The sequence below is a fragment of the Carcharhinus amblyrhynchos genome, chromosome 5, assembly GCF_965287045.1.
Source record: "Carcharhinus amblyrhynchos chromosome 5, sCarAmb.v2.hapA, whole genome shotgun sequence".
In the NCBI taxonomy this organism is placed as follows: Eukaryota; Metazoa; Chordata; class Chondrichthyes; order Carcharhiniformes; family Carcharhinidae; genus Carcharhinus; species Carcharhinus amblyrhynchos.
In genome coordinates, this window is record NC_137328.1 from 13,772,216 (window position 1) to 13,788,617 (window position 16,402).

At 44.1% G+C, this 16,402-nt stretch overlaps 1 protein-coding gene across 1 annotated transcript in view; it reads right to left on the reverse strand.

Moving 5' to 3' along the window:
- dnah6 (dynein, axonemal, heavy chain 6) overlaps positions 1–16,402 on the reverse strand; it is a 300,004-nt gene that overhangs the window by 57,268 nt on the left and 226,334 nt on the right. Inside the window, exons 64-66 of the mRNA XM_080188484.1 lie at positions 10,545–10,735; positions 7,774–7,934; positions 4,647–4,735 (exon numbers count right to left, since the gene is read on the reverse strand). Of these exons, the coding sequence (XP_080044610.1) occupies positions 4,647–4,735; positions 7,774–7,934; positions 10,545–10,735 (441 nt within the window). The remainder of the gene's footprint in view (positions 1–4,646; positions 4,736–7,773; positions 7,935–10,544; positions 10,736–16,402) is intronic.

Sequence of the window (16,402 nt, forward strand, 5' to 3'; positions counted from 1 at the left end):
TCAGAGGATCAACCGCAATGGTTTCTCTTCTCATTCCAACACTGTTACTTCTGGTTTCTATCCTTAGCCTCCTGCTTCTCATCCACATGATGGGCCCAATTCTCTCATCGCAACACACAACAAGGCCGGTTGGAAGAATAGTGTGTCAGCCCTTTTCTGGGATTTGCGCACACACCGGGAACGCATGCGTTTCTCCCAGAGCGAGAGAACAGTTGCAGTTGAGACCACGCTGGAAACCCACAAGAAGACACATAAGTCATTTGAGTTTTTAAAAGATATATTTTAAATGTATTTTGCATGCCATTATCAGGGCCGGCACAGAACTTGCTGGACCTGATAGCATCTCCCAACCAGCCAGCAGTTTCTCCTGCCATTGGGGTTTAGAGTAGCTCCCCACATTTGGGGAACAAGGAATGAAAGGGGGGGCAATCGGGGCCCCCCTAGGGGTCGGGCAATGGGGGGGGTGTCCCCTGGGCTTGGGCACCCTGGCAGTGCTGGCTTCTACTCCCTGGCACAGCCCAAAGGGCAAAGTGTCCATGCCCAGGGGGAACCTTGGCATTGCCCATTGAGCATCAGGCAGTGCCAAGGGGCCAGGGCCTACTGTGGGCAGGATCTCAGGGCGGTTGGTGGGGGTCCCGCTGCCACTCTGCATTGGGATCTATCTGGGTTGGAGGGAGGCTAGCTATCAGGGCAGGCTGAACGGAGGGTGGTCTGCCCTCCAGTGGAGGGGGGGTGGTGTGGTCTGCTGGAGTGAGGGGGGTTGGGCAGATCATCACAGCTGCTGGGGATGGGCTGGACATTGGGGCATTCTGAGGGTTAGGGCTGTCTTGGGAATTGTCCTGGGAGCTGCGATCGTGCTATTCCCCCGGAGTCTGACAGTTCTGGAACTCTGCGCGTGTGCAGTGGCCCCGATCTGTCAGATTCCTCATTTGCTGGCCAGCCCTATCGAGACTTTTTAACAAGATTCCCGATTGTGACCCCTGCATTGCAAAGAGTGGGGGGATTCGAGTGCGAAGCTGCACTGAGAAAACAGTTGTGAGCTAGAACAGTTTTCCCACCAATTCAGTGTTTTTGGGAAAATTGGCCCCAGTGTCTTTCAGCAACATCATTTGAAGACATAGAACATAGAACATTACAGGGCAGTACAGGCCCTTCAGCCCTCGATGTTGCGCCGACCAGTGGGACCAATCTAATGTCTCTCTAACCTAAACTCTTCCAATGTTATCCATATGCCTACCCACTAACCATTTGAATGCCCTTAAAGTTGGTGAGTCCACAACTGCTGCAGGCAGGGCATTCCACAACCTTACTACCCTCTGAGTAAAGAACCTACCTCTGACATCCGTCCTAGAATTACCACCCTTTAATTTAAAGCTATGTCCCCTCGTGTTAGCCATCACCATCCGAGGAAAAGGGCTCTCACTGTCCACCCTATCCAATCCTTTGATCATCTTGTAAGCCTCAATCAGGTCACCTCGTAACCTTCTTCTCTCCAATGAAAATAACCTCAAGTCCCTCAGCCTTTCCTCATAAGACCTTCCCACCATACCAAGCAACATCCTGGTAAACCTCCTCTGCACCCTTTCCAATGCCTCCACATCTTTCTTATAATGCGGCGACCAGAACTGTACGCAATACTCCAAGTGCGGCCGCACCAGAGTTTTGTACAGTTGTAACATGACCTCACGGCTCCGAAATTCAATCCCTCTACCAATAAAAGCTAACACACCGTACGCCTTCTTAACAACCTTATCAACCTGGGTGCCAACTTTCAGGGAGCTATGCACATGTACCTCGAGATGTCTGTTTCTACACGAAAGCTTAGGATTACCTCACTGTTACCTCTTTCAACCCCTTCACGCTCCCTAAACTGTCTCACTGTCTGTCTGGATTCCAGTAAAGGATGAGCAGAAATTTCCTGCAAGTAAACACTTGGAAAAACAAAGCTACTGTCTTCAGTCCTTGCAAAATACTCCATTCCATGATTATTGACTCCATCCTTCTCCTGAGTGACAATCTGAGGTTGAACCAGACTGTTCACAACCTTGGTGTCATATTTTACTTCAAGATAATGTTCTGTCCAGATAAGTGTCAAATTACTAAGACTGCCTATTTGCACCTTGATCACATTTTGGCTACTGGGGTATATGCCAAAAACTGAATCCACAGACAAATACTGGGGAGCACAGGTATTTACTTTCAGGTCTCACCTGCTGCACACTCCAACTCCTATTGCCCTCCCGGGACAGTCCCCAGCAGTTCTCCAGACACCCAGGGTCACAGGACCTATTCCATTAAAGGGGCTACATCCCCAACATACAAAACATCATCATCAAATTATTGTTTTTCTTTACCAATCTGTCCATGGGGACTCATCCTTCCCTTCTTCTCTAATCTCTTTGAGCCCTACAATTTTGAGGTGGTCCAATGATTCTATATCTGGGACCTCTAATGCTGGTCTCTTGAATATCTTGAATTTTAGTCGCTCCGGCAATGGGGGCTGTGCCTTTGCCTGACATGATCCTATAGTCTAATATTTCCTTCCTGAACCTCTCTAACTCTCTACCTCTCCTTTCTCTTTTTGGACATTCCATAAAACCTACTTTTTTAATCAATCTTTTGGTCATCTGTTCAAATACCTCCTGTTGTGGCTTGATATCAATCAACCTTGGAAAACAACCCTGTGAAGCGACTTGGGATATTTTAATGTACCGAAGGCACTACATAAAAACAATCTGTAGTGTTTGTTATTAATTCTACATGGTGATCCACACTATTTTTATATTTGTGGTGAGATGCCCCATCTAGTGGCCCGAAAAACAACCAGTGAAATTCAAGATTCATGCTGACCAATTCATTGGAAATAACCTTCAGCTTAATACAACAGCAATCTCCCTTTACTGCCACAGCAAATAAAATGTCTGGCAATGGACAAAGTCCCTGTAGATGTGAAAAATATTTTGCTTCACCGCCCCATGGTGTAGAAGCAGCACAGTGACGTGAGTGGCATAATGGTTCGCACAGCTGCCTCATAGCACCAGGGACCTGGGTTCGATTCCCGGCTTGGGTCACTGTCCGTGCGGAGTCTGCACATTATCTCCTTGTCTGAAAGACGTGCTGGTTCAGCCACACTAAATTCTCCCTCAGTGTACCCGAACAGGTGTTAGGGTGTAGCGACTAGGAGATTCTCACAGTAACTCCATTGCTGTGTTAATTAAGCCTACTTGCGACACTAATAAATAAAACTAAACTTAGAAGCATCCAAACCTGCTCCAATCTTTGCATTTATATTTTCCTCCAAAATATGCCATATGCAGATATGGATTAAAATGCGATGCAGCACATGGTTGTAATCTAGAATACACTGCCTGAGAGCGTGATGCAATCACAGTTTTCAAATGGGATTTGGATAAAGGCCTGGGGCACGATCTTATCTGCCATTCACGCCACTGCAACGTGATTGGAGAATTTAGCAGGCAGCCAAATCTCCATTCACTGCAGCCGGATGGGAAAATCCTGCTGGCATGAACATAGCACATTACAGCGCAGTACAGGCCCTTTGGCCCTCGATGTTGCGCTGACCTGCGAAAATGAATCTAACCCCATCTAATCTGCACTATTCCAATATCATCCATATGTTTATCCAATGCCCTTAATGTTGGCGAGTCCACTACTGTTGAAAGCAGGGCATTCCATGCCTTTACTACTCTCTGAGTAAGGAATCTACCTCTGACATCAGTCCTTTATATATCAGCTCTCAGTTTAAAGCTATATCCCCTCGTAGTAGCCATCACTATCTGAGGAAAAAGGCTCTAACTGTCCACCCTATCTAATCCTCTGATCATTTTGTATGTCTCTATTAAGTCACCTCTTAACCTTCTTCTCTCTAACAAAAACAGCCTCAAGTCCCTCAACCTTTCCTCATAAGACCTTCCCACCATACCTGGCAACACCCTGGTAAATCTCCTCTGCACCTTTTCCAATGCTTCCACATCCTTCCTATGATGCAGAACTGTATGCATTACTCCGAGTGCAGCTGCACAACGACCTCATGACTCCGAAACTCAATCCCTTTACCAATGAAAGCCAACACACCCTACGCCTTCTTAAGAACCCTATCAACCTAGGTGCCAACTTTCAGGGATCTACGCACATGGCCATCGAGATCTCTCTGCTCATCCACACTACCAAGTATCTTACCATTAGCCCAGTACTCTGTATTCCTATTATTCCTTCCAAAGTGAATCACCTCACACTTTTCTACATTAAACTCCATTTGACACTTCTCAGCCCAGCTTATCTATGCCCCTCTGTAACCTGCAACATCCTTTCGCATTGTCTACAACTCCACCGACTTTAGTATCATCGCAAATTTACTAACCCATCCTTCTATGTCCTCATCCAGGTCATTTATAAAAATCACAAACGGCAGTGGCTGCAAAACAGATCCTTGCGGTACACCACTAGTAACTGAATGGTGATAAGATTCTGGCCATAGGAAAAAGGCAAGTGTGTTGGACGAAATGAATTGTCCTTGCAAGATAACCAGCAGAGAACAATGAGACAAATGGCATCCTTTTGCACTGTAACCATTCTATACGATTGCATTAATCAATACAGGTCCTGGAAGTTTCTGGCAGCGTTACCTTGACGGAGTTTTGCAAAACTGTTACAGGAAAGGTATTGGTCGGCATGGAGCTTAGGAACAGCCTGAAGTTCTCATGAATAACAGCATCTAGGAAAAAGCATATTTCAATCATATGCCAAGCTCTATCTTTGCAAATAATAAGAAAGAAAACAATACACATGTTGGCCTCTTAATGTGCTGCAAATCCAAGGCAGTGGAGAATACATTAATCCTTTTAAAGATTACACCACTGTTATGGGGTAATCTTTGACTTTCATAAATTGACTTTCATAATCTTCATAAATAACAGCACTGCTGCCTCACAACATCAGGAACCCGGGTTCGATTCCCGCCTTAGGTCTCTGTCTGTGTGGAGTTTGCTGCTAAACCTGAACACATCACTGTAAACGACAGCAAGCTTCAAGACTCTGGCTTGGTTCTTGTAAAGCACAGATGTCGCTGAATGATGTTAATAAACCCTTGATCCCACCCAGCCCCTGGGTAAACTGGTGGACCTGGCTTCCCTAGAGCTAACAGCTCCACGAGGCTAGTTGTAAATTATTGAGCTTCATAATATTACACTAAAGCAAAATTTATCTTGTACAGCTGCACTAATCAGGTGGTATATCAACAGTTGCCCAGCATACACTCCTCGTTATTTAATAGAAGTGAATATCAATGGGGGCAGGATGATGGGTAGTATAGCTAGCAAACACATCTGAAAGTTTAGCAGCTTATACAGTGACTCCAGAGCTCTGTCAGCATTGAAGCAGCAGGCCTGAAACAGTGGGTGGATGTCCTTCGGTTTAGCAGTACCCCGAGAACTGGAACTTTGGAGCAAGTTCTGGCTACAAAGGTGAGTAAGCTTGAGTGAAGAAATTTCATGACTCCCTCGACTTGCCATGGTAACTAATGTCCTGATATGGCCACTTTCATTCCAGAGGGTTGGGTATGGAATGGATTCCGGCCTACCTACCCCAAAAGCAGAGTGATTGCCAAGGCTGATTTGATAGTTAAAAGGCCTGCCTTTATTCTCGGGGATTTTGACCCAATTATTGCAGAAGCCCACAAGCCCTCTAGCATTGGCCTTTCAAACCCTAAAATGGCTCCCCATATCCTACAACCAAACATCAATGCCTACTCATGTCTTTCACTCACCCCATCCTCCGTGGCCTCCCATACTCTCTTTGCCACCTTCATAGCCACTCTCATACCATCCACCATGGATAGATTTCAGATGCCAAGGAGTCTAACACAACTCTCACTCTTACCCATTTGATAGTGAAGCAACATTCATTCATTAAACTGAAGCTGTAGCCAAGGTAGGGATTTACGGTCTCATAGCAATGGGGAGGGCTGAGTAAACAGTTGATTGTCATTTTAAAGCAAAGGTATGGGTTAAAAAATGTTACTTTTTTCTAGTTGCTGCAGGCGGATAAAATAACTTAACAAATGGTTCTACTGACAACACTTGTTTCTCCACTGTGCCCTTGGAAACCATAACGTAGAAAACCCTTTAAAAATTGATCTTGTAACTTCTTTTAAATCATTAACAAAACTAATAAAAGCTGTTAATCAGTAAGAAATAAAATGTTTTTAAAACTTAAGTGTAAATTAGCTGAAAACAATCATTGCTTTCAAGCTAAGGGCCAGATTTTTGCTACCAATGTGGGTAATTTGAGTCAGGAAATTTCCAGTCTCACTGTACCCATCTCATTTAAAAGTACCCTGAATCATGCAATTTTATCACTTGATAGGATGGTTGTAGAAGTGTTGGGCTCGCTGACCCTGAGACAGGCTCAGCATTCATGGAGATGGGCAATTGCTAGGCTGGCCTGGTTAGTAGGCCTGTCCCAGTTTTCTGGGGCTTTTTCCCACTTGTTTCATAAGCTGTTAGGCCCCCCGCCCACCCTCTGCTCACCAGCTCCATCCTCCTAGCCTCCATGCCAACCCATACCCCCACCTCCTCTCTCCCATGCCAGCTCAGATACAGCTGTAGCCTATTTTCTTATTTAGTTTAAAGGGCAGGAGATATAAAACACTTTAAGATCAAGACACTTAAACAGACCTTAACTGCTCTCCAAGACCATTTGCATCTACTCCATCAATTAGTGACTCCCACAATGCAGATTAAGGCCCTTGGATTTGCCAAAATCGAGTCAGCACTGAGTTCAGGTTTCCAGCCTGGGTAAATCAGGCTGTGCCCCTTTTCCCCAATTAACAAAAATTATACATTGAAAAGGGTCTTCCACATCTGTGCCCCAGCTGACATTTTCAAAGGTCTGTGTGCTCTAACTGACTCCATGAAAATCCAGCCCCAAGTATCTTTCAGTAGGTGATCATTGTTCTGAATGGCAGCTATAAACGTAGCACAGGTCCTGTTAGCCATGGGCCTAGTTGTCTCTTCATAAGGGTGACAAAGAAAACTCCTGCGAAACATCTACCTCAAAAAGAATCCAAATCTTACGATGATCGTTTTGTGTAACAAACAGAAAAGTACTGCCACATCCAGATAATGTGCTCCAGAACATTCCCCTCTTTTGCTATTTTCAGACAATGTCATTTCTGGGAATTGGAAACATTCCTTTATGATGTTTTGAAAACTCCCATAGCATAGGAGTCAGAGTGTTCAGAACAGCATTCAAACACATCCCAAAGATACGATAGCGGCATTTAACATGCAACTAGATGAACACATGAATAGGTGGGAATGGAAGGAAATGGACTCCATACGATTTTAGTTGAGGCAAACATCATGATCAGCACAGGTTTGGAGGGCCAAAGGGCCTGTTCTGTGCAGTACTTTGTTCTTTGTTCATAAAGTCCATGGGGTACATTCTCCAATATTTCATCATTCTTTACTTCACTTACCCATGTTTACCTTTTCATAAATATTCAATAACTCAAACGAATGTCAGGAGGAAGAATCATGAATAATTGAATAATTGGACAGCCTCGAGGGCATGAATAAATGATGTGGCAGCAATTAGTCATTTGACCATATTTTAACAACAACGACATTGTAACAATGTTGACGTCAAAGAAAAGTGGACAAGCATTCTGAGACAAAATCCTCTGGCCGGGACACTTCCTTATGTAACATATATTCCTGCCAATGGATTTCACACATGAGGTTATGTACTTACTCGGCTCTGTGAAGGACTTAACTAATTCCTCCATTGTTAACATCCAAGAAACTGCAAGATGGCAATTTTGGAGAAAGACCCAATTTCCCGTCTTTAGCGCTTCTTTAATCAGTTTTTCAGCGATGGGCCCTTGCCCTTGCCCCAAGGAAATAGACTCTACCCTGCATTATGAAAGCAAGAAAGAGTGAATACTAATTAGTCAGAAGGAATTACATTGATCTATACATGGAGTCATAGAATCCCTACAGTTCAGAAGGAGGCCAGTTGACCCATTGAGCCTGCAGTGACAACTATTCTACCCAGGCTCTATACCCGTAACCCCATGTATTTACCCTGCTAATCCCAATTTATCATGGCTGATCCACCTAACCCACACATCTTTGGATTGTGAAAACTGTACTTTTTTAAAATTTATTCCTGAGATGTGGACATTGCTGGTTAGGCTAATATTTATTGCCCATCCCTAATTGTCTTTGAACTGAGTGGCTTGCTGCATTTCAGAAGGCAGGTAAGAGTCAACTGCATTGCTACGGGCCTGGTCTAGGCCAAACCAGGAAAGGATGGTAGATTTCCTTCTCTAAAGGACATAAGTGACAATTGACAATGGTTTCAGGGCCATCATTAATTGATTTTTATTGAATTTAAATTTCACCATCTACCATGGTAGGATATGAACCCAGGTCCTCAGAGCATTACCCTCAAAACCTGGATTACTAGTCCAGTGACAATACCATGATGCCACCATTCTGTAAAATGTAGTGAAAGTTAGAATGTGTTAAACTGGCATTCAATGTATAAGGCATGTTACTGGCCTGAGTAATCAGAAAAAGTCTAATGTTACGCCATTTCATATCATCTGGTGAATTAATATTTTCCGATTCTTACCAACAATGAAACAGAACTGTCGCTTCTAGCTCTGGTTTTATACATCATAATGACTAACAAAGGTTGGTGGTGTATGTAGCAAGGAAATATTAAGGTAGATCTGAACTTCATAGCGACCGAAAAACAGAGTTCACAAGTCACCTCCCGAATGGAGGCTGAGCTATTCAGCTCTGTGTCACCAGTGGGTTCATGCTGCACTTCACGAGTTCCAAAATGAAACAATATTGTGAGGCTCAAACAGTGCTCAAGGCTGCAATAGGCCATGGAAAATGGTGACGGTGGTGAGGAAGTGGGTAGCAGTTGAATGACAAGGAGGCAAGCCTGAGTCAGCAGTAGGATTCTTGGTGCTCCTCATGAAATGGCCCTTAGCATAAGGTGTATAGTCAGGGGAGGAAAGGCCAGGAAAGGAGAGGCCCAACATTTCTTTCTGGGGCCAGGTGAGGCATTCCTGCTTCTATTGGTCCACTAAGGAAATCTAAAACCATTTTAAGTATTTTTGTGGGGCACTCCTGGCCTCAACTGCTGCTTGCCACCAACTTTCATTGACTGCTCTATCATGGGTGTCAAAATAATGTTGTGGTCCAAGTGGACACTGACATTTAGATAGGAGTGAAGCACTGACCTGCCTACCCAGTTCTGACACTGCCAAAGGCCTGCAGTTAAAATGACAGGGAGTGTGAGCATAATGAGGAACCTCACCTGGCTGCCACTTCCTACCTTGCTGGCAGGGATAAAATTGACCTTTGTTTATGTCTACCTCTAACAAAATTTTCTTGTATGTATTGGAATTTGCAACTCGCTTTCTCCTCCATGAGACCCATTTTGGCGGACCAAAGCCAGCCCAATCATATAGCTTACCCTCATAGCCAAGAGGGCATCCCAGAGCAGCTAGGCTGGTTCACCAAGTCAAGCTTTTGGACCAACATGAATTGAAACCCAGAGACAAGGGGATGCAATGCTGTGATGTGATATAAAGGCATGCTGGAAAAGTTCCTCAAGAGAATTAGATGTCTATACTTCCACAGGATCACCTTGAAACTGATTTGGCAGTGCACCATACAGGAACAGTAGCACCACTTTGTCCTGTAGAAGCTACTAAATCTTTGTGGCTGAGAATATTCTCATTGGTATCCATGCAAGTCAGAAGTAGTGATAGGTCAATAAGGCTGAAAATCACATGGGCAAATCTTTAACCAGAGCCCCTTGAAAATAAGAACACCTTTGTACAAAATATGGATCAGTGTCTACATAGGCAACAAAAGGGGAGATGGCAGAGTTTTAGGAAACAAGGATAAGGGCAATGTTAGATAAATGAAGGGTGTTCTTGTTGCAATGACAGATACATGCCAGAATATACATCCGGTGGTATGAGTGGCCACTCGCCTTACACAAAGTTCTCTTTCTCTCATCCTTCAAAGTGGAACATAGAATCCTAGAATCCCTACAGTGCAGAAAGAGGTCACTTGGCCCATTGAGTCTGCCCTGAGCACAATCCCACCCAGGCCTTATTCCCGTAACCCCACATATTTATCCTGCGAGTCCTCCTGACACTAGAGTCCATTTAACATTGTCAATGAACCTAATCTGTACATGTTTGGACTGTGGGAGGAAATAGGAGCACCCGGAGGAAACCCATACAGACACGGGGAGAATGTGCAAACCCCTCACTAACAGTGAGGCCGGAATTGAACTCAGGTCCCAGGTGCTGTGAGGTAGCAATGCTAAACACTGTGCCATCGTGCCGCCATGGTCAGTTTTGCAGGATGATGCAACTACCAGGATTGTGACCCACAACTTTTCCAGACCATTACCTGTACCAGCAAGTTTTGGCTATTTTTCAAAAAAGGGCAATTCCAATACTTCCGCCAAGTGAACATGGAACTTACCTGTCAATGTAATCCTTTTCTTTTGCAAATCTTAGGAAGGCTCCCATGGGATCTGAACCAGTACTTAATATGAAAACGAGGGGAATGTTGTTTGACATGTCCTGGTAGAGAGTAGCTAAATCCACAGGAGGATTCTCCACAAACTCCTTCCCCAGAGTTTCTATGACAAAATCAGTGATTGCAAATACTACCTGGAAAAAGAGTGAAGAGAAGTCTAATTAACAAAACATCTTACAAACTGTTTTTTGCCTATATGAAATGTTTTCCAGCTTTGCTGACTTTTGAAGCAATGGGGTATAAATTGCTTTGAACGTGTTTTCATGGGGACGGCAAGGAGATATTTATTCTTGTTGCTGGTATGAGTGGGAAGACGAAGACAGTGCAAGGAATATTGGCTCCCAAATCAATGGAGAAAGAAATTCCGTGTCCTCACAAGGATAGCTAGTTCACACCTAATTACTTTAGCCTTGCATCAAATGTTGCTCCAGCATCGTAGGTAGTGAACAGAGTACACCGAACATGAAGAAATTTGAGCAACCACTGCTTCATCCAGGAGTGTTGGCAGTTCTCCAAAGTTAGTGTTTTAAAGTTTGTTTCGTTAGCGTCACAAGTAGGCTTACATTAACATGGCAATGAGGTTACCGTGAAAGTCCTCCAGTCGCCATGCTGCGGCGCCTGTTTCGGGTACACTGAGGGAGAATTTAGTATGGCCGATACACCTAACCGGCATGTCCTTCAGAGGAAACCGGAGCAACCAGAGGAAACCAGCACTGAGATGGGGAGAACATGCAGAGTCTGCACAGACACTGACCTGAGCCGAAAATTGAACCCCGGGTCCCTGACGCTGTGAGGCAGCAGTGCTAATCACTGTGCTACCTGTATGGTGGGAACAAAGGGTATTGAAGTAGTGATTTACAAGCTTAGATTGGGTGATTACTTTGTTGAACAATGTTGTTTAGTTTTCTGCTGTGACTCTAAACCTCCAGTCGTGTAAATTAAGTTCTGCAATCAAACCCACACTCTTACGTATCTGCCCTCAGAATCCTGCACTATGCTCAATATAAGCTCAAGCAACACCACCTCACCTTTCTACAATCACTTTACAACCTTTCAGGTGTATCAAAGAGATGAATCATATTAGATCATAATCATTGTTCCTATTTTCTCTCATCTTGGATGTTCTGCAACCATTTACAGCTGCACTGAATCCAGGTTATTCCACAATGCTTGTCCCATTGGCATGTCCTTTTGCTTTTCACCAACATCCCTTTTGTCATTTAATCACTTCTGACCTTCATCATGTTACAAAGCTTCCTTTTCATTTTTTCACCCACCTCCGGTCCCTTTTCCCTATCTCTGTATTTGCTCAAAACATGTTCATCACCAACATCTTTCAGTTCCGATGAAAGGTCATCAGCTTAAAACGTGGGCCAAAATTTTACTGGCGCATCAGCAATGTTGTGTCACCAAACACAAATTGCAGCTGATGTTCATTGGAAGGAGAAACTTTGGAGTAAAAGAAAAAGACAACAGTGTGAGGAAAATAAAGGTTCCCAATTTTTTCACAGCTTTGCCTGCGGTGCTGGTGTCAAAAGACCTGGGAGTGCAGCAGAAAGCGCAGGAAATCAGGCAAGAAATGTAAATGCCAGATTTCCACACAGAAAAGCAACAGCTGAGAATTTTCTCTGGAGTATGTGTGTAAAAATTCCATCATACCCATTCAAGCTAACTATGGCATAAAATATGGAGATGCCAGCATTGGACTGGGGTGGGCACAGTAAGAAGTCTCACAACATTAGTTTAAAGTCCTGATGAAGGAGCAGCGCTCCGAAAGCTTGTGCTACCAAATAAATCTGCTGGACTTTAACCTGGTGTTGTGAGACTTCTTACTATAAGAAGGGAAGGTCATGTCAGCAGGATGTCTTCCCTGCCACCCTCTCCCACACATTGCGTTTACTTTTTGCTGGGTAATTGGGATATTGACACATTACCAGATCCCTGGATCGACACAGTAGCGGCCCATCAGAGTATCTTGGGCCTACCCCATGATATGGGAATTGACTTGCTTATGAAGAGAGAGGCTAAAACCAAGTGTAGCATCGACATGCTGTGCTTCATTGAAGTCATTAGGTTACACTTTCGCTTCATTTGAAGCAATTTTTAAAAGCAGCATCTCGGCCTTTTGGCTAAGATGCAAATAAGATCAAATCATGGAGGAGGAGCAATGCCTACTCCAATCAGCTTGGATCATGTAGATCAAGCCCTTAGACAGGAGGTGAGAGCCCTGTCTTGTCAGCTTGGATCGGGAATGTCCCAACTTGTTGAGACTCTGAATTGGATTTGATTTGATTGAATTGGAATAAAAATAAAAAAAAACCAAGAGAGATAACTGCCGGCATGTTTAAAGGATATGTTTTGAGCCCAAGTTATAATGATAGTGCCATGTGGATCCACCGGCAGTATTTAAATTAGTTGACCTCGTATTGATGGAAGATGCAGGCATGCAGCAAGTTCAGCTGCACGAAGTAAGACAGGGTAGGTCTGAGAATTCTCGGCTGTAAACCGTATCCTTTTCTTTCCTCTTTTACGGGTGTTTAAGCCAGTAGTTTCTGGTTCATATTATGGCAATTAAGGTATTGCTAACATTTGAGTAGCATGACGTTAATGTTTATATCAGTGTCACAGTACCTGTGCTGAAAAAAAGTTACTCTTCAAATTCCTGAGCTTGTCAGGAGTTTAATCACTGAGGCAGCAACATTTTTCAATGGTCAATGAGCACAAGACACAGATTTGCACTTCCAAGACAACTGACCATAACTTTTATTATCTGCGATACTTGCAATGCCTGCCCAGATTCATGAATGTTTTAAATAACTAATACTGATCATTTTTCGTTATTTGTTGGAATTTCGAAAGCTTTTATTTTAAACACGTTATCTCATATTCAGTTTAATTTAAGCTGATTTCCTAGAGTTTAATGCTTTTATTGAAGGGATAGAATAGAACAAGTCATTGCAGCATTCTGACAATAGGTAGAATGTTCCACCCCTCCATTGTCCTCATCCCCCACACTGCAGCCCACCCCATCCCCAGCATGCATGCATGCACACAGTGTGTTTTGTGGCCATTGGCAGGCGGTGGGATCTTCTGATCTTGCTGCTGTCAACGGGGTTTCCCATTACTCGCACCCTCTACTACCGGGGAGCCATCAAGGTTGGGGGTGGTCACCATCAGCGGGATCGGAAGATGCTGCCGGAGTCAATGGCTGGAAGAACAACAACTGACATTTATACAGGGCCTGCAATGGAACTGAATACCCAAGGTGTTTCAAGGGACCATTATAAAACAAAATGTGATGCTAAGCCACACAGGTATTCAGTCAGGTGATCAAAAAGCTTAGAAACATAGAACATTACAGCACAGTACAGGCTCTTCGGCCCTCAATATTGTGCTGAGCTATGTCTAATCCCAAGATCAAGCTATCCCCTCCCTATAATTCTGGAGTGCTCCATGTGTCTATCCAATAACTGCTTGAAAGTTCTTAAAGTGTCCAACTCCACTATCACAGCAGGCAGTCTATTCCACACCCTAACCACTCTCTGAGTAAAGAATCTACCTCGAACATCCCTCTTATATCTTCCACCATGAACCTTATAGTTATGCCCCCTAGTAAAAGCTACATCCACCCAAGAAAACAGTCCCTGCACGTCCACTCTATCAATCCCTCTCATCATCTTATAAGCCTCTATTAAGTAGCCTCTCATCCTCCTCTGCTCCAAAGAGAAAAGCCCCAGCTCCCTCAACCTTTCTTCATAAGACCTACCCTCCAAACCAGGCAGCATCCTGGTAAATCTCCTCAGCACTCTCTCCGATGCTTCCAAATCCTTCTTATTATGAGGTGACCAGCACTGAACACAATATTCCAAAGCTTGGTCAAACAGGTTGGTTGTAAGGAGGAGTGAGGTTGAGAAGGCAGGAGGATGGGAGGGGGTGGCGGGTTGGGGAGGAGGAGGGCAGAGTCCAGAGTGTATGGCCCTGGCAATTGAAAGTGCTGTCACCAGCGGTGGAGTGACTAACATTGGGGATGCTCAGGAGGCCAGAATGAGATGAGTGCAGATTCTTCAGGATTGTGAAGAAGGACAAGATTACAGAGATAGGACAAGGTGGAGGCATGGCGGAGGAGGGGAGGGGACAGTTTGAAATAATGATTTCAAAATTGAAATGTGTTTGACTGAGAGCCAATGTAAGTCAGCAAGCAAAGGTGTGAACAGGATGTTCGTTGAAGGGAATTGTGGCGAGTTAGGACATGGGCAGTGGAATGTTGGATGGTCTGAAGCTTAGGGGGAGTAGAACATGGGAGAGCAGTCAGGAGTGTGCTGAAATAGTCCAAGTTGATACTTTATGCAGGAAACACTACTGTTTGAGAAGTTATTTAATTGATGACTGATTTCCCTCGGGCTGTGCATGGATTACTGGACAGGCCATTGACTGCTCAGGTTATTGCTTTGGTTTGGTTACATATCCAATACAAGACAACCAATAATCAAACCTTGTACTCAGATGTGGATAGAAACATGATATGGAGGAAATGGTAATGGCATCTAATTCTAAGTATCTTATTGCATTAATTGCAGCAGAAATATGTGTTGCTTTATTTTGTCCACATGTTGGTGTTGCCAAATATCACTACAGATTTATTTATACAAAATCACAACGAACTGCCCTTAATTTGGAACTTTTTACAGGAGAATAGGAGACAGCATCACAACTTTTGAACTTTGTACTCAGGCCGTGTACTCAGGTACGGACAGAAACATTGGTAGGTGGGCGAATCACAGTGGCATAATATTAGTTAGCACTGCTGTCTCACGGCACCAGGAACTCAGGTTCAATAACAGCTTGGATGCCTGTCTGAGTGAAACCCTGCATCTGCGTGCATTCTCTCCAGCTGCTCTGGTTTCTTTTCTCAATCCAAAGATGTGTAAGTTAGGTGAATTGGCCCTGCTAAATTGCCCCTTAGTGGCCAAAAAAGTTTAGGTTAGGTGAATTAGGCATGATAAATGGGTTATGGGATCAAGCTGAGAGGGGAGTCTGGGTGGCGGATGCTATTTCGGAGAGTCGGTTATAAGCTTAATGGATCGAATGGCCTCTTTTTATACTGTAGGGATTCTATGGTTCTACAGTTCTGGCCAGTCTGTAACATTGGCAATGATTGCTATGATTAGGGCCTATGCACATGCAGACCGAAGTCTGATGGAACATTGCAAAGACAGAAAAGAGCCATTTACTATTTTGACCATTTACCATTAACGCACCCTCTTCTCTGATTTGCAATGTCTACAGTGGTTTCTTCAGGCATGCCTCCTGGTAAACATCAAATTGACCAAAATACAGAAAAACAGAGTCGGACAGGGTAAGTCCCAATTAGGAAAAGGGCCCTGTGAGGCTGAAGGGTTGTGGGGGGGAGGGGACTGGCCCCCTTCTTGCCTGATGTCACTTGGGGAATTTTATAGGGTCCTCACCCACAAGTTTTGCCCATGAAGTTTGGAAAAGTAGCATGAAACTGTCATACTGACTGAATTGTGAACTAGTTTTCAAGCCCCGATGTGGTCTGAAAAGTGAGTCCTAAGCACAAACTTGTCAGCAATAAGTCTAACTCGGTAATTTTACTGCAGGAAGCCTCTTAATTTGCCAACCCTGGGCTCCATGGACTCCTGATACTGAAATCTCAACTGCACAATCAGGAAAGATAGACACTGCAGAGGCAAGCAAGAAACATTGGGGGCAGCTTAAAATGAAGGCAAGTGCGTAAAAAAAAAAATTTAGAGGGGCAATAAAGATGTTCAATGCTGTGAGGA